Source organism: Manacus candei, unplaced genomic scaffold (assembly GCF_025592945.1).
Source record: "Manacus candei isolate 608988 ecotype Guabito, Panama unplaced genomic scaffold, ASM2559294v1 h1tg000095l, whole genome shotgun sequence".
In the NCBI taxonomy this organism is placed as follows: Eukaryota; Metazoa; Chordata; class Aves; order Passeriformes; family Pipridae; genus Manacus; species Manacus candei.
In genome coordinates this window covers 1312236-1335994 of record NW_026138143.1, presented here as the reverse complement: position 1 = coordinate 1335994, position 23759 = coordinate 1312236, and the positions used below count along the sequence as shown (strand labels likewise).

The 23759-nt window shown below is 34.4% G+C and overlaps 1 protein-coding gene across 4 annotated transcripts in view; it reads right to left on the bottom strand.

The window, feature by feature from the left end:
- CNTNAP2 (contactin associated protein 2) overlaps window positions 1-23759 on the bottom strand; it is a 1217517-nt gene that overhangs the window by 446534 nt on the left and 747224 nt on the right. For all 4 annotated transcript variants that reach the window (XM_051768491.1, XM_051768490.1, XM_051768493.1 and 1 more), the window contains one exon: window positions 15082-15231. In XM_051768491.1, the coding sequence (XP_051624451.1) occupies window positions 15082-15231 (150 nt within the window). The remainder of the gene's footprint in view (window positions 1-15081; window positions 15232-23759) is intronic.

Below are 23759 nucleotides of genomic sequence, written 5' to 3'. Positions count from 1 at the left end.
AAAAATTGGAATAATTTTTATCCTTCAGCTTGCAACTCCCACAAAAGGTAACTTATTTTTATAAAAAATATGCAAATACGTAGTACGAAATAAAATAATAAATACGATCTGGACTTCTAATCACTCTCTCACAAAATGTATTGTCATTAGCATGAAGTTAGGGGACAGTAGAAATTGGTGTATATCCCTTAATCATTCTGTTCCTGTAAACACAGAATTTGCTTATACTGACCTGGCAAGACAATACATAAAATAACATCATTTATCTCCACACCATTTATTTTGTTTTATAATGTATAGTGTTCTGATCACAGAGCTAAGCACTTTTCAGTAATGCTTTAAGCAACTAAATGTAATTTCTATTATTCTGCAAGAGTGAGCATTTTAAGACTGTATGTTTTCAAAGTGATATTTTAAGTATGACGTGCTTCTTTTCTTCCTCTAAATACTACTTCATTATGTATATCTAGCACTCATATTTTGGCAATGATTCTACAAAATTCAGCAGCATCAGTACATCACAAAGTTTCACTGTAAAACAATGGTGCATCCCTTTGCTACTTCTAAGATTAATTCTGTTTCATTGTTGATATACACAATACAGTATATTTGAAGTCTTACATGCCAGTTACTACCAGCATCAATCAATTTGCAAAAAAGATTTTGAGATATGCAAATATATAACTCCATGACACAAAAACCCTTAGAAAAAAATACAATGTTTGTTTTTCTCAAAGTATATCTGTCTTCATAGGTTGTGAAATAATGCACCTGAAATACTGAAGTACATTCCTATCCTTCTTTCTCTATACAACTGCTATCTAGGAGACAGAAGACATTCCCAGGAAATTATAAAATATCTATTATTTTATTCTTCTTGAGTTAAAAAATTAACCTCAGTTTAAAACAAAGTTTTCCTTGTCTATTAGTCTATTTTATGTTTACCCAAAATGATTTCACTCTAGAACACAGTATCCTTTTTATATTATTAGATATTTTATGAATACAAATCTCTCTATAATCTCTATAAATTAACTGCTTGTCAAAAATATATTAATAAGCAGGAAGATTCAGTCACATTAGTCTTTCAAGAATATTAATTTCAGTGCATCTTCAAAGCATATTCCCAGATTTGTCATCTTTATCCCTTATGCATAAGATGATTAATTTTTAATAACACTAGTATCAATAACAATAACAGAAGATTTGATTTGCATTGTGTCATTCTCTAATAAATTACAATCTAAAAGCCTTATTACTAGACTTCTTTAAAGGGCATTTGTGAGTCAGTTTAGACTTATAAAAGTGGAATCCTAAGTAATTTATCAGAAGATATATATGCAACAACTATTTTCCTTGGGAAAAGAAGTCAACAAATTATTCATAAAGGAGATGATAAAATTATTGAATTTAGTCATTATAGGAAATTATTTCTGAATTTCATCAGTAAATAAATAATTTGTTTTCACTTTACAAAATGCAACTATACTAGCAACTACAAGTGCATTATGTTTTAGTTTTATCCATAAGTCATATAGTATTGTCCTTGTTACCCACCTGGGTCTTCTTTGTTAATAACTCATCACCAGCTGGAAATGAAATTGTGATATCTTTATGCCACATATACATGTATTTAGAATTTGCAATTCATGACGTTTGGAAAGCATATTAGCCTTCTAAAATAGGGACAAACAATTTTAAATGCCTTTCTAGAGCTAACAAACAAAACTGGTATTTCAAACAGTATGTTTGTTCCTAAAACTCTTCATTTTTCCATCCAGTACTGCTTTTACAACAGCTCAATTTCAAAATTGATAAACAAACATAAAACGCTGTCAGTAAATGTACAATCATTGGGGCTTAAAAGGAGCTTTTAATAAATATTTCTCATAATAAAAAACTAGGACTTAAATATTCACGGAAAGGTAATACATAAGTACTGAAAACAGAGCTATTTGTAAAGTTGTCCACAGTAATTTTTTAATTAGTCACCCTCAAATTAGTACTTGAAACATAATTTTGTAGGTAGCTGAACTGAACAGCAGATATTAAATATCTTGCTAAGACTCACATACAGACATTCTGCAATGTGTTGAATCCTCTCCAAATCACTATCTTTATTTCCCCTGGAGTAGACTTTTAGGAGCATAAGAGGGAAATCCTCTTTTATCTTGCAATCTTTAATCTAAGCTAGAAAACAAGTTATCAGAAAAGTCAAATGCACCCTTATAACAATTAGTCACCAGAGATAATAAATACAAACTGACTCCACTATGTAAAAGAAGTATTTTTAGGAAATTTGAATTTTAGCCATGAAATATAACAATTTAAAAATTATAAATAGTGCTTCACTCTAACCTAACATATTGCACAGTAGCAGGGTGCATTCAATGAAGAACAAAAGCTTTGAAGCACAAAACTAAAATACCATCATAAAGGTCATGCAGATTAAAGCATTCACCTCAGGCAGGCCCAACAACATGATGCAGAAAAAGGGAATGTGGTACACTCATGTATTTTTTTTTAAGTTGCATATATTCGTACTAGTGATTTTTTTGTTCAATATATATTTTTAGTGTAAACCCTACACATATAATAATATAAATTCTAATTAATTTTATTTTTAAATGATCCATGTACTTTTTAGAATTCCTCTTTCATTTTCATTACAAGCAAAGTACTTTTGAAACAGTCTTAGGCATACGATGAAGGCAAAATACTGTTATTTATTTCACTAAGTAATTTATTTCACTAAACAAGGACATCTTATATATAGTTTGCAAGCTTCTGAGATGTTGAAAGTTAATGAAACTGCAGATCAATAGGATTAGAAATGTGAGTCACAATCGTGATCTTTAGAGCAGTAAACTCTTAGGCTGTTTCTAAAACTGCTAATAGTCAGATTCTTCCTTCCCTTGCATTTTCTGAAAGCAGTAAAGCGGAAAATGGAGTGAGTTGTATAAATGAGTCTACTTTCTGAGCACTTTCATGAAAAATTGTGGAGGAATGTTCTGTATACCACACTCCAAAAAATAAAAAGATGCTGGGTGAAACAAATTTCCTTAAGAATACTCTCTCTGAATGTCGTTATCACCCTCTTCAAAAGCTTAACTTTTTTCAGCACAGTAAAATCTGGGTTGCACTGAAAGTCCAGAAGAGTCCTTACAAATTTGTTCTTTTCTGGGAAAAAAAATCTAAAGAGTGAAATGCGAAGACTTGGATAGTTGCCTATCAGTAATGATGTACTGAGAGTACATTTATTCGTCAGTCTTTCTTAAATACATTAATTTAATGAGTACAATGGAATCTACAGCAGTTGCAAATACATTTCCAATAGCAGTATTATAATGTATACAACACTTTCGAAAGATATATTAAAATAATGGGAAACTTCTTTAACCCAATTAATGAAAGTTTAACTGCAAAATTGCCATGGAGATCCTTAGTTGCAGTACTTTTCTACTCTGCTAATCAAAGACGGCTTTTGAAAATCTGTCCTTATTAATTTTAAATTACAAGGTCATTTCAGATGTCAGAATATTAATTATACAAGGCATGTATGCAAACCAAGTAAATTTTTTGGGTGTCAGCTACAGTGCCTGAACGTAAGTTTGAAAGTCATCAACGAAAAGCTACAAAGACCCCGCACAGGGCATAATATAGTTCCAATGTAAGTACTTTCCTACTGCAGGTCCAAGCAGAGGCAGCCACAAACATCTTCAAATTTCACATCTGTATGGCATTCAAAATGAGTAGATTGCATCAACTATGGAGTTTTCATTTTTGTTTGAGCCTCAAAATGTTTAAGCACTTAGGGTTTCTTTATAAAATTAAATTAGTTCCATTGAACATATTTTTACTGTGTGCATACGTGGTTGTGTAATTTTGTGGAACAATCCCAGTGGTTTATGACACATTTTGAAAGCAGAAACATGAACTGTTACTTTTATGGAGCAAAATATAGCCATAGGCCCAAACAAGAAATCCACTTATCAAATGATAGGTAGATATGATGCTGTGATATTTTTATATTTCTGGGCACTAACTTGAAATATGACTATAATCTCGTTGCTAATATTTGTAGGATTCCTGAAAAGATCACTCACTGCATTTATAAAGACTTGTCCTAACTGACTTTTGTTGAGACCATAAATATAATAAAATCCTTTTAAAAATAAAATAGGAGTATATAACTGACAAAAAGAGCCCTACTATTCTCAAAAAGATTTAAGAGTAATTTATTATTCCAGTTGCATAATTCCTCAGTGACCTTTCTTCAACATGCATCAGGACATGCAGTATTCCATTTCTTTTTGTTATGTCAAGTTTTTCATCATATATCTACAGAATAACTGAGTCACTAACAGCATGAGCACTATTTACTCACACCATGATCTTTAAGACATTCAAATAACAAAAAGCTCTTCTTCCTTCCCAGTTGTGTTTTCTCTTCTCCTTCAGCTAAGTTCTTAACAAAAGCCATAGTGACTATGCAATCAAACAAAATACGAGGAAAAGCTCTTATGAAGTCTAAGGAGAATATGAATTGCAAAGACAATACTTTCTTATTATTCTTACTAATCAGACTTTCCAAAACACTTTCTGTATTTGCTTGTGATTTCTTTTAGTTGTATGTCATAAATAAGAGAGTTTCAAAAAAGCAAGAGAGTCAGACTTCAGGCAAGCTGTTCCTATGAATGAAAATCATGGGAACAGGGGGGGTCTCTGAAAATCTCTTTTCAAAATTCTACTCAGTCTTGTTTTGACGCCAGTGAAACCACAGATCTAATTAATTACCAAAAAAAATAATTTACTCTAAAGCTCCACAGAAAGCTTCTGACTTACAGAATCAAATATAAGAAGCAGTTTTTAAAAAACTGACATCAATGTGTTGGAAAAAAGATATGACTGAAAAAATGACAAGCAAGTACAGAAAGTGTTTTCAGAAGTCTGGTCAGTAAGAATAATAAAAATGAAGTAGGTGTTAGAAGCAGATGAAGCATTTTCAAACATCATTAGAGCTTGCTTCTTTTTAAGGCCTCATCTGCTTGGAAAAATATTCACAAGGAAATATCCCTAGTGTGCTCTAGAGAGTAGTTTTGTTGTTATAGATTACAGCAAGATACTTCCTACACAAATACATGAACATCATACACACTGCTATTCTGCACCACTATTTGACTTGTTTTTATTGACAAATAAAAGTCTGTTTACTGAAGGATTTTCAGTCATTGCATATTACTGGTCACAGCATCTAATCTCACTTGGATTTGTTGGACAAGATCAAATTATGAGCTTGCAGGTCTCAGTCCAAAACCAGAAAGTCTATAAAATCACTTCTCGGGATCAGTCAAGTTATGTACACCCTTGGTATCATGGGTGATGAACTCAAAGAGGCTAAGAGTATCCCTTATTGCCATGGCAACAGATCTAGTTTCACTTTTCAGTTTCCAACATAACCTTGACAGTGACCACCATCCCTCAAAAGTCTCATATTTCTTCTCTTCATTCATAAACATATTTTTTAACAGCTCTATGGTTAGTATTTTTGCTAATTGCTCAATTTCAGATAAATTGCTCTGTCTTAGGGAAAAAAAAAGCAAGAATTGTGGCCATTCAGTGGATATGCTTAATGGCAGTGTATTTGACAGGATTTAATAACCCAGTATGATCCAGCAGTTTTCTGGTTAACTATCAATTCTCTCCTACAGGGATCATCAATATTTACATATTCAATGCTGCATTACCAAGACCTTCTCCACCCCAAATTAAACTCAAAGCAGACATACTCAGACAGTGACAAGGTAATTTATTGCCCTTAAGCTGGGCAATAAGCCAGTTGCCATGAGCAATCCACATTGCAGATTTATGCATCTCCAACTTGTTGCTTCCCCCTTCAAAGTACTATACGGGTAAGATCAGTGCTTTGCTGGTAAGTAAAAAACAAGGCTTTAAACCTTCTTTTTCAGCTTCACAGTTCCATTTTTCCAATTTATGCAGATAAATCAGGTCTAAGCCACTGACTGTGAGTTTCAATAATGATCTTTCTTTGGAAAGATAGAAGCATTTAAAATCTGCTTCATGATTTACAAAAGCATCACTAATAACTGTTCCTGTTAGAGCTCTAGGCTGCCACTTTTATATGACGGAATTTGTTGTCTTCAGTGGAAGCTGATAATAACCTGGGACTGCAGGTATGCAAGGATTTAATTGACAGCCAGCCCTAGACACTAAGGGATACCTGCAGTTTACTTATACAGTGGAAGCAGCAGCCAGTAATTAAAATTGGAGCTCCAATCAGGTTACATACATGGGACAGAATTTACAATCAGCACTGAGAACCATTCTCAGCTCAGATCTCTTTCTAAATGACTATATTTTTGCTCTTTCTCCCAGTTTCACAAACATTATATTTTTGTGATTTATGGAACATATCTTGATTTTTTTTTCTCTTGTCATGCATTTACGACTCATTAAATCAGATTTCCAAAATTATTCATGTTTACAATTGTATAGATAAGTAGGATTCTCTGATATGTGTCTCAGTTGTCTATCACCAGAATCAATGGCAGCTAGCCATCTTGTTGCTTAATGTTGTTTACAATACTAATAGGTTCTCATTTACATACTTAAAACATTGAAATGCAATTGAAAATTTCTCTCACGTTTAGAGGGGTGAGAGGAAAAGGGGAGATCGAGGTAGGTTCTATCATTTATTACTCCACCTGAAGCACTGCATTCAGCCTTGGGGTCCTCCACACAGGAAGGACATCAACCTGCTAGAGCGAGTCCAGAGGAGGACCACCAGGATGACTAGAGGATTGGAGAACCTCTCCTATGAGGAAAGGCTGAGAGAAATGGAATTTTTCAGCCTGGAAAAGAGAAGACTTCAGGGTGACCTAATTGCAGCCTTCCAGTACCTGAAGGGACTCTACAAGGAAGAAAGAGAGGGACCTTTTACATGGGCATGCAGTGACAGGACAAGAGGGAATGGGTTTAAATTGAAAGACAGTAGACTTAGATTAGGTATGAGGAAAAAAAATCTTTACTGTGAGAGTGGTGAGGCACTGGTACAGGTTCCTGAGAGAAACTGTAGGTGCCTCATCCCTGGAAGTGTTTAAGGCCAGGCTGGATTGGGCTCTTAGCTACCTAATCTAGTGTCCCTGTGTATGACAAATGGGTTGGAACTAGACTGATCTTTAAGGTCTCTTCCATTCTATGATTCTATGATTTTAAAGAGGAAAATCACAGATAATATGACACTACGTAAAATCCACTGTGAAGCACCAATAAGTCACTCCCCAAAGCAAGAAAAACCTCTGAAAACAGTATAGCTTTTTGATGGCACCAAGAATTTCTCTTTTCTTATTTCTATTTTTTCTCCCCATGTAGGTGTGTTGAATTGTGTCTGTGGGCAATAAGCACATTCATACACCTAGAAGCAGAGCCAGGATACTCTTGAGAAACAGTTTAAGTTGATTAAAGTGCTGTTTGAGGATTAATTAGCATTCTCTACTTGTTACAATTATGATTATTTTCACACATCAGAAAAGCATATGTGTTTATTTTTCACAACCTGATTCAATACACACACACAGATATTTATGATTCCTAATGCTATCAATAGACTACTTAATTTTCAGTGTTCTAAAACCATAATACTCTAATTACTATTGTCTAGTGATTAGTACTAGTTAATATTCCTACCAGCTTTCACCGCTTGTTGAAATACCTGCCCTTCTCTTTCTATAGGTAGTTTTTTTTACTTACTGGTACCAAAGCTCTTGTAGCTTGACCTAATAAAGCATCAGCAGGGGGACCACAGAGAATACAGGTATAATTGTCACTTTTGAGTGCGTCTCCAGTAGCTTTCTTCTGGGTTTTCAACAGACATTTTGTTCTCCAAATGTGTTTCTTTCAGAACAAGTGTTACTAATTTTTACAAGCCCTTTTCCTTTCCCTTCAGAATTAGGAGCTACACCCCATAGTGAATTTCCTCTATTTTTAATTGAATTTTTGGTAATATTTTGAGACTGGATACAATTTGCTTCTGACTAACACTCAGGCAACAGTACGACTTCTATACTTAATGAAAAAGGAAATAAATCATGTGCACACAGAATTACAGACAATGGAGTGCCCTTAAGTCAGTGTACTCCTTCCCATGTCCATTCAGGTTTACCTTCTATGGTACATATTCCTCTTCATTCTTTGTTCTTTTTTTGTTTTAAATGTCAGTAAGAGTAAAGAAAATGTATTGGAAAATTCAATGTTCTCTTTTCTGCTGCACACAGATGCTTTAGTGCTTGCAAGAAAGTAAAGAGATTAAGCTCCTTCACTTTATTTTTTGAGAAACTTCTAGATATATATTCTGTGGCTAACATCTTCATCTTAACAAGAGATTTATGTTGTACAAAAAAGGAAAGCACTTTTCAAAACCATTCATTTTTTTTCTGTGGATAGAGATTTGTCATATCTAATAGATCCTCACTCAAAAGCTGAAGTTACTCCAGCAAGACTCATGCCCCTATATATACATTCCTAAACTGACATTATCATGCATTTGATGTTTTATTTGCTTGCACATAGTACCAGCTTTTGGTCTGCACCTGTTTTTCTTTGGGACATCAATCTATCTCCAGTATTTCTGTTTGTACTCTTGTATAAAATGTGTTGCTGAACTGGCATATTGGCATGTTATAACATCAGAAACATTACTGAAAATTATCACAGAAAGTCACCATTAGTTTGCCTGGTCTCATTTATTTGAATGAAATAAACAAGACTTTAAACATGATGAAAAAAGCATAAACCTCAAAGAGTTAATGAGCAATGCTGATTGACTCCCTTCAGTTCTGTCAGTTGTATAAAGGGATTATGAATTCAACTGTGTTTCTGTGCTCATAGTAGAAGAGAGAAGATGAAATAATAAAGAATTTCAGTCATGTATTAAATACTAGAGAGAGGCTTATAATTGTCTGCCATCTACTTTTTTTCTTACTTGCTACAGCACCACTTTCTTTCTTTGCTCATGTTTGTAAATTTTGCATATCTGCATTCTTTCCTCATCTATTGACTTATAAGTTTTCCAGATTTAACAATCCAAAGCATGAGGGTTGTTAAATATACAACCCATTCAAATTCTCTTATTTCCATTTAATGTGTTTATCATTATTTTGTAGGATTGACCTCTGAGGATACAGGAAGATAAATGCTGAAGATACGCAAAAATCATATTATACTCTGAGTTACATTGAATTTCCTTTATGTTCTCCTCATGGATTTGTGTTGGGTCTTACAGTAAAGCTATGATCATGGAATTATAGCATCTTAAAGGGTTGGAATGGACCTTAAAGATCATCTAGTCCCAACCCTCCCTGACATGGGCAGGGACACCTTGCACTAGATCAGGTTGCTCAGGGCCTTATCCAATCTGGCCTTGAACACTGCCAGGGATAGGGCATCCACAGACTCCCTGGGCAACCTGTTCTGGTGTCTAAATACCCTCACAGTAAAAAATGTCTTCCTAATATCTAACCTAAATTTCCCTTCTTTCAAATTGTACCCAATTGTACCCTGTCCTATCACTACAGTTCCTGACGATGAATCCCTCTCTGGCTTTCTGATAGACCCCCTCAGATACTGGAAGGTTGCTATGAGGGAGCCCTGAAATAGTGCCACTGCTGTCCAACGTGGCAGCTGGTGTGGGCAGAGAATCACAGAATCAGAATATGATGACTTGGAAGGGACCCACAAAGATCAATGAGTCCAGCTCCTCAATTCTCACTGAAAACATACTTTCCACAAGAAATGCAAATTTGACCATTCTGTCTTGTGGTCAAACATGCAAAAGAAAACCCAAAAAAACCACAAACAACAAATGAACAGCAAAATTAAAACCCTGACATACTAAAAATCTGATTAACATACAGAAATGTAAATAACAACCAAACATCATTGTTACTTATTGATAACTTAAGCTTCAGACTTGGAAGAATTATGTCAGCAGAATCTTTTATTTTTTTTAGGCAATAGATGAGTTGCCATTAGTTGGGTCTTATTTATTTGTCACGTGACACCTAACAACTCAGTCTTGGTTTAGCTGAACAGAGTTGAATTTGAGCTACAGAAAAAAATAAATGTGACCTCTTTCTATTTGATAATACTTGCAATTATGATAGTTCAAGTGCTTTTGAATTCCCAGTGACACTACCTAGAAAGTCTGGTCATGACTATAACAGTTGTTAATTACCAATTCACACAATTATAACAATGAATAACTTGATGAAAAATGTAGTCACACCCCCCAATGGCCTTTAAAAAGGGAAGATTCACAGAAGAGCCCAGCACATGGGAAACAAAAGAATAGATTTTTTTCTCTTTTGCTTGACTTCCCTCCTCCTTCCACCACCTCTAATTCTACAGAATTTTAGACCAACACAACTTCTCAAAACTAATGAATTCTACTCCAGACTCTGTACAGTGTGTGTTTTGTACAGAAAGGGAGGACTTCCTATATACCATAGACTGGTGTCCCATAGGAAACTTACTGCATATTCCATTCATCTTGCTTGTCAGAAAAAGCAGCACATAGTGGATTGACAGGTGCTTGCTGCACACTTTTCTTCTCAATGAAAATTTAACACTCATACTAAAAACTCTCCCACCCTTGAGCCAGTGAAAAGAAGAGGGAAAGTAGATAAAATTAAAAAGAAATGCCACAAAATAGAAATAAGTCAAAATTACGTCTCTGATGAAATATTTCCTCTGGACACCAGGCAGCTATTAGGTGGTTTAGTGAAAGCTTAAGATGCCTCCAACAGTGCAAATGAGGTTAATGGACTCATTTTCACTTTGCGATTCACTTTCTCTGCTCTGCTTTTTTGTTTTATGGAGATAATTGGAAACAACAAAGAAACATCATTCTCTAGAGCTTAGTAGGGAAGGGAAGTTCACTTGTTTCCAAAATTCAAGACAAGAAAAGGAAGGAAAATAAAACCAGTAGGGAGAGAAGAATAGTTATACAGAAGGGTAATAGGCAATTAGCACCCACCCTCCCACATACACCAGCACACATTCACACAATCTACAGAAATGCCTGATCTTAACACAGCTTCCCCTAACATTTTAGGTTTGAATAAAACATCACTTCTGTCTGCCCCTTCAGAGGATCTGAGTAGAGCTGGGAGACAGCACTGGAGAGGCACAAAGCAAGGGGAAAAAAAGGACTACAACTATAATGAACATAATATTCTCTGACAGAGAAATAAAGAATATTCATATGATTTCCTCATGATTTACTTACGATTTTTCAAAACTAGAAAAGTTAGTTCTATCGGCAGAAGACACAAAATATTCTTTTTTCCACATCTCCTTTTTCAAATACTGCTGTACATGTTGCAAAAATCTGAGTTTGCTGGTCAATGACAAGCATTTGTATTCAAATGAATGGCTAAGTAAGGAATAACCAGAACAAATTTAGGAAACAGTTTCAAGGGAAACTGAGAGAATGACCATCAGGTTTTCCTTCTCTAAAAGCCTTTCTCAAAATGGTAGCTGGAGGCTGCTGCTAGAGAGGGTGGTCGACCAACCAGGCCCAGTATACCCCTCGATGTCCAAACAAGCTATTCCTTTGTTTATGCAATCCAGTCATTGAACACAGTGTTCAGCTGGCCCTTACTGTGCCTGTTTGCATACACAGAGGGATGGACCACTCTGACTCACAGGCTTGTTCCTGTCTGTGCCAAAATTTGTAACGCCAGGAATAAACACACAGCCACCCTATGTCTCTGCATTCCGGTTATAATGGATTGAGTCATGATCAAGTTCTAATGAAAATACTGTAAAATTAAGGACTTATACAGACATCACTGCAAACCTGTGTATAAATCAACTTAATAGTTGTGATTTGCCTATAATATTTTATTGTTACATTAGGCATACTAATGTTCAATTTATCCACTCAATCTTTAATCCATTCTCAATTTTGATAGATTGTCTATTTTATTATGAAACTAATATGGGATATTGCCCAGGAAAAGTCATGAAAAAATACATGAAAATGATAATTTTTCTAAAAAACAGATATTGTCTCTAAAATTCATATTTAAATGTGTTACTTCTCTTACAGTAAAATCTGTAGTTAATTTCACAAAAAAAATATATCTTGTGTTCTCATTACTAGTATGAGGCAGTACCCATTTCACTGTAATTATTTTTCTTTTTCAATTTTCCAATATATTTTTGATAAAATATTGTACTGCAGTACTGAAATGCAACTTTTAAATCTTTTCTTCGGCAAAAACAACAACATTGCTTGTAGTATATATTTGCTATATTGACACTAGGAGGCAGGAATAAAAAGAGGCACGCTTATTTTGGAATCAGGGAAAGGGAAAGTTTGGAGAACAGAACATTTGCATACATATAGTATTTCTTTCAAAGATGAAAATAGGAATATTTCTGTTGGAAGAGAGTTCGTAGCATTCTAGATGTTCTGTACAACCTCTCCAAACACAAAATCGATAGACTGAGCCTTCTCAGTATTTTGAAAGATCAAGTAATATAGCAGTGGGATTGGATGAATATTATAACGCTGCCATTTTTAAAACTCATCATTTAACTTCTGCACCTGTTACATTTTCATAATACAAAGACTTAAGTCTAAGTATCTAACTATTGTATTCAGTTGGCTAGCAAAGAAATCAATTAGATTCACTTTCACAATGAAATGTATCAACATCAAAGAACTGATAATTCTTTCTCCAAGTCATCTAGCAGTATGCAGAAAACCAAACATACTGTTCTCTGAATTTGAGGCAGTTTCCTAACAAATTACAGATATTTGCAGAAAAGAAGTATTTGATGCTATCTTATCTGAACTTATTCCTAGTGAAACTAATGAAAACATTTTCTTTGATGACTTCCTGGCCCAAATGTTTGAGGTTCCTCACTATTCTCACCTCTACATACTCTTCTTGCAAATATTATTTATTAAAAGGCATAACTTGGACTGCTTGCAAAGAAAAATAAGGAGGAATACAGACGGAGCAGAACAAAAATACCTTTTCCTTATAAGATGCAGATCATGAATATGAAGATCAGGCTTTAACATGCATCAAAAAGATAGGGTTGAAGTTGCAAGCAATCTCTAATTAATAGATAAATATATATCAAAATAACTAATATGTATATAGCAATATTCATGTGGGAACATACTAAAAGACATGGGTTCTATAAATAAAGCTTCTGCAGATTCATAGCTTCAGACAGTTAAAGTGCAATAAGTATAGCTTTGCAAATGCAGACTTATTTTGAAATAAAATTGGCCATGAAAGTTAGAACAGCTCTATTCTTTTCATATACCTTTAGAAGACCTTCCAGAGGATAAAAGATAATAAAGAAAAACAAATGCCCCATAGTTTATGCAACAGGAACATGCATTTGGATGAACAGATGTGAGAACGAGACTTCAGGGAATTCATGATTGACTTTCATATCCCACTAGAACAATATCTACGTGCACACCTTTTTTTATTTTAAGGAAGGATAATGGAATTGGAAAGTACAGGTCAACAATCACAACTCAAGCAGATTTCACAGTCCAACTGAAATGACAACAAATCACTCTGACTTTTGACTGAGAAAAGGTATGAAACTACTTGGAGGAACTAGACAATCTATCCCTCACAACCAAAGAGTCAGAGGCAAAAGACATTTCAGAAGAAATCAATCAATCTCACTCTCTCCAGAAATGTAATAATGATCTGGGGATTTTACCTATCAAAATTAGTAGAATTTAACACTGGATGTATTATGTATGGCATTTCCTTTCATTTTCTCCTATGTGTGCTTAATAACTTCATTTAATTAGCATGTCCTAGGCTGTTTTGACAAATTGAAGGTACTATGTTTTGACAACTAAATAATTTTCATGCTTTAGCATGTGGCAACTGGCTATGCCAGAACTCTTATTTGAGGCAATATGCTAAAAAAACCAGTATTAGCTGAATTAAGGATATCGGAAAAGATGCATCTTGCAGCAACAGGAAGTTTAACTATCATGACAGACCAACTTTAGTTTGATAACAATGAAATGAAAATAACATTGAAAATATTTTTCCTTTTCTACTTAGGGCACTTCATATACCACTAAATTTTCCATCCCTTGGGTGATGTTATGACTATCTATAGTATCACATTTATATTTTCTTTTTATTAGATATGCAACTTGTAAATTTGAAAAAAGATCGAGTTTCAACACTTAAAAATTCTACTTTTAAAATTTGTGTTTTCTGTCTGAAGCCTTCATGTACAACCTCACATGTGGTACACTGCAAAAGTGCAACTTGCAACTTTTTTATGTCAACATTTGAGCTTGCTGAGAATTCTGCTAGAACAAAGATTGTAGGTCATTGCTTAATTGGATGTTTTATAAAAAGACTGGCTAACAGTATGAAAAGTAGTACTTACATTGGAGTTAAAAAACCCTTAATGACCTTCCCCTATAAGATAGTAAGTAGTGTATCAAAAATATCTTTGGCATGCTAATGCACTTTTTAATAGAGAAATTTAAATATGAATTTAAAAAAAATCCAAGAGTTTTGACAGTCTTTTTTTTATTTTCATAAATCCTAACATAGAAGAGCAAGAAGAATAAACATTCAAGGTACAATTTTCAAGATCTCTTTTTACTACATGGACTGTCAAAAGGCAGAAATAATGAACAATCCAAGGCTTCAATTTCAAGCTATGCAAGCTTCTTAATCACCCACAATCATGATAAAAATCAGCAAAAGGTTAATACTTGTCCTGAACAATGATGTTTTTGAAAAATCATCCCAAGTTAGATTGACCATTGTAGAGAACTTCTCAGTGTTTCTTTTGTAAGGATGAGAAAATATAAAAAGATTCTTAAAAATGAAATCGTTTGGCAGTTTACTCTTTGATGAGCAGCACCTAGGCATTTAACCCATAATAAAACCCACATGAATGAATTACATCCTGAGCTCCATTTGACCTATTATACAGGTTAAAAGACACAGCACTTTAAGTACATATTTGTTTCAATATTTTTTTTACCTCCCAAGAAATATTTATCGCCAGTCTTAACTTGTAGAGGACTGTTTGTTCGAACAGCTGAAGCTTCATCTCCATCAATGGTGAGGACAGCAAAATTTTCCTTAGCTAGGAATCGAACTTCATGCCACTGCCCGTCATTGAGACCAGAGCCTATGAAGAACACAAAAACATTGCAATATTTTAGTTAGTCCAGCATTTATTATCTCTAAGTGTTTTGTGGGTGTCTCTCCCGGGCTCATTACATAAGGTTTAATAAAGGCTATTGCAGAAATGAAATCATTTTACTGTGATAACAAAGCATTGTTATTAAAGTAACTATTACCAAAACCTCCACATTATATCATAAGTACAAGACTTGTAACTACCAAAATGTCCATGCTGTCAGGCATAATTGTATCTAACCACAGATGTTGTCACTCACCTTTCCCATCAAAAGGCCATATTCTACCTTTCATTAATAAAGAATATGTCTTAACTGCTTCTATGATCAAGTTTAGAAGGAAAATATATTGATTCATCCATTTAACTATAGTGAGTAACAAGCCCAAAGGGTACATTATGCTCATGTTAGACATATATCAAGCTAGGTACTTCCAAGAAAAGGGAAAGGAAAAATAGGAGGGGAAAACATGCACATAGATGGTGAGTTCACAGCTAATCCTGTCATTGGGATGTGGGGCTACTCACAGAAGATGAAGACGTTATCACAGAGGCACCGCAAAAACAGAAAACTTCTGCCAAACCCTACAATCTTAGGGGAGCACCATCCTCCCCATACTGACAGCAGTAAAGCAGATGGATTTGTTCATTCATTCAGATCTTTTTTAAAAAAAAACCTGACTTCATTCACTTCTTATATTGTCTCCAGCATCTGGCAGGAAGCCAGTTTGTCTGGCAAGTTAAGAACTGCAAAAGGGTACTAGTTTGTTCAAGTCATTACTGTGCAGAGAGGTCATGTTGGGTCAACAAGTAAGTAGCAAATGCTCTAGTAAAAACAAATTCCAAGTTATAGAGCCTCTAACAAGTGACATTTTCTCCACCTAGATAAAGGTGCTAGGTCACCCTAGCAAAATATCATTTGCCAAAATAAATCACAATGCAATATAATGAGCTGTTTCTAAAATTAAATGGGATGTACAATATCAGGACAACTATAATGGAAGACAAACTTTCAAAATATTCAAAAGAATATTACCTTCTATGAAAATAAATAATAGTCATGGCAAACAGATACATATAAACATTAAATTAATATTTTTTTCCCTGAAGTTTTCACATCTTTGTTTAAGATATCAGATCAAGTCCTGAAAAAACATGGGGTGTTATACTCAATACTCTTGGAATATTCATTACTATGAATAAAAGTGGCAGAAGACTCTTAAAAAACATATCAGTAAGAAATGTTTCTACCAAACCTGGTTCAACCTAGGGTAAGAACAGATGAAAGACCTAATATACTTTCTGCTTGTAAGCTATTTTTCTTTCATTTTCATTACATTTGAAAAAGAAGAAACAGAAAAAACCCCCATAATTATAACCAGGAAAAAATTAATTTCTATTGATAATAAACTGAGAAAGTAAAAGAAGACACAGCTTTGTATAGACTTCCAAACCAAAATTGTTACAGCATGTGTTACTACAACTGAAACTTATAAGAACATACTTAAAATCCCACTTTTCCAGCCTGAGATGACCTAATATTAAAAAACTATTTCATTTTTTTTATCAAGGTATTCAGTACCACTGTGAACTGAACAACAATGACTAGAGACTCCTGGACAAAATTAAGAATTTGCTGTTAAAACACAAGGGCCAAAAGCAGTGGCATGAGTTGTTCAACCACAGAGGGTTGAACTAAAAAACTCTCTGGAAAGAGGGATATTGCAGATACCAAGACACAACAGGATATGAAACAAGAGGGTGTCAGCCTACCTTGCGCTACCATTTGTATTGTGTCAAAGGAGAAGATTTTGCACATTAACAAACCATGACTAGAGAAATCATGTCACATCTCCAGGGATTCTTCCAAATGTGTCCACTTCCTATGAACATTTCACACATCACTGGTTTTCTCTTGCCTCTGGGTAGAAATTTCAGTTGTATGCGATGTATTTATGTGGCAAATGTCTCTCTCTTAAAGCTTTCACAGCAGTAACTTCCAAATACACTGTCGTTCTTGCTTTGATAATTTTTTTTTTGAGAATCTTCACCAATTAGACAATTACAGACTCTTCAGTATATTCACACAAAATAATCACTAGTTTGTCTTCCTCTTAGCTACATTATTAATTATCCTTATGGAAATTTGCAGTATGACAGTAACATTCCCAACTATTCTGGCTCAAAGTTGTCACAAAAATGTTTCTGTAATTTTGTGTTTGCTTAGAAAACTTTTGACTGCTACATTTTTTTTTCCTGCTGAGTTTAAAGATAAATGGTAATGAGTATTGGCCACTATCACTCACCAAGTACTCACTATTCCCAACTAGTGTAACTGAGAGAACCTTTTATCTCTGCCGCTGTTTTAAACTGCTTTTTATTTATATGTTTTAGCTGCAGTACTGTTAACCCTTCTTTTTTATGAAATAATGACTTGTTTCAGGGACTTAAATTATTATCGAGATACATGATATATTCAATATATATATATTATAGGGGATAATTCTGTACAGCTGCATGAGTTGTTTTTATTGTAATATTTTATTAGATGCCTCATGTATATTGAGAGATTATTTTTGCTTGGACTTAAAGTCAAGTTTAGCTGAGATCTTTCTGTAAACCAAGACTCAATATTAAGAGTAGAACATGGCTCCTTATAATAAAAGAATTTTCAGCTGGAAAGTTTAGCATGGACAATATGCCAAATACACAGTGGTGATCTCTCATTGCAGTTTTATTTCCCTTATCTGAGCTGATATATGTATTTATTTGCTTTTTAGTATACAAGTTGAAAAAAAAAAAAAGACATGCTGCCACCAGAAACTCCCTACTGAGCTCTGGAAAAGATTGTTCCATATGCAAATTAAATATGTTAATAAAATGTATTCTCTCTATCTAGGATTTCTATTTAAATGACATTAAAAGTAGGACTCTTGAGTTAGGCACTTTGATTGAACAAGAAGAAACAGATGTTTTGCTTCTTATAGACATGGAAGAGGAACTAGATTAAGTAATACAAAAAAAGTACAAGAGTTTAATACATAATGGAGAACTTAGAAAGATAACATCTAGCTGAGTTTTGCCTTGAGGAAAATTACAGTAGCAAAAATCTCAAATTCTTCTACAGTTAACCTTGTGTGATCAAATCTTCCACTGAAAGGTACTGACCCATGCTTATAAATGAATTCCAGATTATACCGTCTGCTGATATACACGCACAAAATTCTTCTGAAGTTAACAGCAAAAAATCTGTTACATTAGAACATTGTCATAATTTTGATATAGGACTGTAACCTAAAATTCAGTGAAAATGTTTAAGAACAAAACAGGGAAAGAATAGTAGCATCAGCTCCATGACGCACCAGAGCAATGTAAGGCTACGGGGTTGCATACGGTTCTTTAGTTCCCACTGCTGCAGTAAATATTTTGTACTAGTATTTCTTACCAATTCTTACTAGAAGATCAAACCCTCTATACTCAGGCTGAAGGCAGAGGGAGAGGTTGGTTTGCCACTGCTTTGACTTTAGTCAGCCAGAACCATGTTTCGGGATGGTGTGGTAAGCACTATTCCTGCCAAATCCCTCATTATTTCAGTACAACTTTGCACTAATATTTCTGACTATAAGAAAACAAACCAACAATATTTTGTTTGAAATATTCAACTGTGTTCAAATATACAGCAATATGTCATTAATATTCAATCAGAAAAATAATAAAATCACCAGGATGTAATCACAAGAGCCATGCTTTTCTGTGTTTAGTTAATCATGTTTTTAGACTGGAAAAGCAAAATCACAGTTTTTCTATAGTAAAATTTTAGATATTTAGATTTATGCAATAAATTAAGTATACAATATGTTTGGGAGTTATGATTCAGAAAAGTTATTTCCGTTTTAAATTTTATTCATTTTTAGCTATCTCAATGATCAATAAGCTAAGACAGTGGCAAATGCAGTTCTCAAAGGTATTTTAATGATGGAAAACCTTGTTCTCCAACAAAACCAAAACATTATGACAAATTTTGCCTTCATATTTAAGCTCAGAGTTCTTTTTTAAGGTGAGTAGTTGGAAACATGCCACAATTTTGCCCATTGGTGATATTTTATTTATACTGATTTAGATAATCCTTATCAAATCTGATAATTTAACTTCTCTTTATCCTACATACACACTTCATAGAAGAAATCTTTGGATTTTTTTTTCCAGAAAATGTTATAATTTTTTTCTTGTAAATTCTAAGAAATTCTAGAAACAGCATTATACTCATAAATATATGTCATTTTATAGTTTTTACACCTGTCAGATCTCACTCTGTACTGAATTATTATTATTTCTATATGCTCAGCATCTTAATATTTAGATTTAGGTGGGCTAACAAGTACTTTCTTTTCCATATTATGGAACTTAAAGATGCTTGTTTTATGGCTATTATTCTGTCATATTTATCCACATATTTTCACTTTTTTGAGAAAGGCTTTCTGAATTTAAAACACTTTTATATCGCTACAATTATTTATAGCATTTACTATATTTTTATTATTTAGATGGATAAATTTGAAAAGAATAATGCAGACAAACTACAGTACTTTTTCTTATCTTTGGACTAATCAAATTCAGATATCCATAAAACCATAAAAGAGATAGTGCTTATTCTTTGCACATTCATGATGGCTAATAATATAGTCAGGGGAAGAAAGTGAATCTGTAACTTTCAATTTCATAATGTATTCAGTGAAAGAAGCATAGACTAATTCAAGTTCCCTACATTTTCTCACTGGTGTCCAACTTGAGCACTTTCACTTTGGTGTAAACAGCATACCTAATTGCAAACAAAACAGAACTTGGTGTGGAGGGTTATGTTGCTAAGAAAAAGCAGGTACAAAAAGCAGAAAAAAACTCCTTTGAACTGAAAGTAAATTGGCATTTTCTGACCAAGAGCAAAAACCAAATGTAACTTTGTTTTGATATTTGAGAAAACCTTCCAGCCTTGGCTCTAAATCAACAAGAATATTTAAGAACAGGAAATAAGGGTATAAAAGCTGTGCACATCTTTAAGTACTCTGCCAAACTGTCTCAGACATCCAAAGAGTTCTTTCAATGAACATTTTCTAGTAGTCATCGATGCATGATTGAGAGTTTGAAGCATATGATGGGAGAAGAGGTGATTGAGCTTTATCACCTTACTAGTGGTACACTAAAATAGCTTTATGTTGCTCATTTGGCAATACTTTTAAATCAGCACCTGTAACACTTCCATTATGTTCCTGTTTATCAGAAATACAAAGCTCTAGGCATAAGATTTTCTGAAAGGAAAATCACATAGCAGCACTTTTCGTGTCTTAAGCCTATTATACAAAAAATTCTGTTTATAATTTTATCTTCGTTGTACATAGGCCTCACATAATAAAGAGGAGAAACCTTGCATTTTTTCTTGTAAAAACAATACAGCACTTTTTACAAGTATTTAGCTGAACCTGCGACTCTGTTGCAGAGGCATGAACTGCAGAAAAATCAAACTCACTGCTCCCCACTAGAAAAAACTACTAAATGTGGACCTTATCTAGCAAATACCAATGACCAATTGATTAATACTGTTTCATGATCTATTTTTCATTACATTCATCCTACATTACACTATTTATTTGTTCAACCTGGAATACTCCACTGCCAGAACCAAATTTACTTGCGAAGACTGATTTTCTTTGAATGAATGTCCATGCAGTGGTTGAGACTCTGTTAATGACAAATTGAGGCTGTACTTAACCTTACAGTAGACTGCAGCCAAAACAAAAGCATAGAGCTCTGCAGAGCCCAAGGCAGTTTTGGGCATAAACCAGACTCCTGTAGAGTTGGAGGTAGAGTTTTACACGTAAACTACATTTTGTTTTTCGTTTGTTGCGTGTAAATAAAGCAAATCTCGCAGTTGTCCTACGCAGTGGACCTTGCTTTGTATTAGTAAAAGTCTCAGTGCCCGAGGGCAGTATTTTCTTCAGAACAAACTAAGTCCAAATTCCAGTCTGGTGTGCAAATGACATTGTACAGACTTTCAGTTCTCAGCATGACCTGTTCTGCTCTGCAGAGCCACTCCTATTGTGCTGTACTGCTTACTACTGCAGATATTGCCAGCTCCAAAGTGTTGAAAGCATTTGCTGTGGACTTTGTGATCTTGATTTGGAAAGAAAACAGCCTTTTCTCTTTTATCAAAAGCCATACTATTCTGCAAGGAAGAAGTTCAAAGGCCACAAGAAGAATGTATTTGGCCCAGCATTTGCATGTATTTGCTGGCACAGATTAATATTTCATCTAAGTAGGTGTATGCTTTTCAAAACCAGAAAGCTGAGAGAAAAAAAAAAAGAATGAAGTTTTTACTGTACCATAGTACAGTCTTAATGTAATGATAACTTCAATTGATCCACTTTATTAACTAAAAATATTTTTTAATAAAATCACAGAATCACTAAGAATGATAGAAAAGACCTCCAAGATCAAGTCCAATCTTTGACTGAACACTACCATGCCAACTAAACCATAGCACTAAGTGCCATGTCCAGTTGTTTCTTGAATACTTCAAGGGATGGTGACTTCACCCCCTCCCTGGGTAGCCAATTCCAATGTTTAACCACGCTTTCAGTCAGAACATTCTCCCTGATGTCCAATCTGAACCTCCCCCAGCACAGCTTGAGGCTATGTCCTCTTGTCCTGTCAGTACAGGACAATATTATTGTTACATGTTATGTTTTCTATGTTAAGGGAACAGTAGCAGGTATCCATAAAATAAAATATATTCTGTCTCAAAGGGAGCCACAATTAAAATATTTGGCAGTGATTTGCTAAGAAAACCATAAAAACATAATTAAAATGCAGGACTGCTTTGCGTTTTACTGAATATTGCCTTTCACAGACTGCTGTTGGACAATGCAGGTTACATCTCAAACTCAAGAAAATGTGTACTCTGATTCTGTCCATTAACTCTGTCCCAGGTTTTAAAAGCATGTTTCATGTGTTCATTTGTAAACAAGTATCTAATGAAAGCAGCCTTTCATCAGAAAAGAAGTTCTAAGAAGTAAAGAAACTTGAAGTGCCTCCAGCCCCTCTGTTTCCCTGCCAGTTCAATATGGCAGCATTCCCCCTCACCTACATCTTTCTCTAGGGCCTGCCAAAGAGGAGTATGTGCTCTAAATGACTAAACCTCATACTCTTGAAAAGGTATCAGACTATCCATTCTTCAGATATACAGTGCCAATTTTGCTACTCCTTACCACAGCATTAGATGAATTTCAGTAAAGTTTACCCAGACCCCCAGAAAACGAGGAATGACTTCAGCCCATGCCCAATGAGAGAGGAAAGGCAGCTCTTTCCAGTACAGCTGCACAGCAGTGGATCGTTCAGCACAGCAGAGAGATCAAAGCTGAGCACTTCTGCAGTGCTGGGCCCTAGAAGTGCTACCTTTGAAATTCAGACTGAATCCTGTACCAGAGAGCCAGGAATAGAACAGCCCTGTCAATATGACTGATAGAACACTGGGAAAGCTGACGTGGGAGAAGCGCAGTGATATGTACCTCACGTGCAGGTGATATCTGTATCTGCTAGTTAGTAACAGAGAGATTAAGAGATCTGGGATTGTGATGTTATCAATACAACTCTAAAATCTTATTTCTCCAAAATAATAATAATAATAAAAATTATTAAAGATCCACGAAAATATATCTTTGTCCTTAAGCTACAGGGAGTTTAGCTGGGGTTAATGCCACTGGAGAGGTAATACCAGCAGTTATCTAAGTAAAACCAGTCTGCTGAAGTCCTGAACCTACAGGTTCAGTACCAGCTGAGAATTTAGGCCAGCATATGGAAAACCCCTAAATTTTCAAGGAGTTGGCTTTCCCTCACACCTACCAGCCTGTGATAACCCAAATCATTGTAATGGAAAGGCAGTAGCTTTTCCCAGTTACAACTGCTGCTAGATTTCATTATAAAAGAATTTGCTTCCAACTCAGTTTATATATACTGAACCCACTCATAATTACTGATTCTGTTCTGACAGTGAGGGAATCAACCTGCATTAAATTAATACCTCCTGAGCTTGAAGTAAATTTGTTTAACTGAACTGTTCATTCTTTTACTTTGAAACTTTGATCTTTGTTCAGTGTTTGCCTCCCCCTTTGTATGCAGAAAAACCCATGTATTTTTATAAGACCTTCTAAATTTTATTCACAGTACCATCTCCTTAAAACATTGCATAATGGAAAAGTGTATGATGGAAATAAAACATTTTAAAACAACAAAGACATAGCTAGGAAAATTATAAATACTGCATTCTTTATCTTGGTCTAAAATTACCTTGTTTTTACCTATCAAGTGCCTATTTTGTCACTTTGTGGTCATCCCAACACAAACTGTTATCCCTTAATCACTAATTTCTAATGCTTACCTCAACATAATCATTGTCAAACTCAAAGCAGCATACTAATACCACCTCCTATGGCACAGAAATAAATAGTTTAGATAACAGATATTTTGCA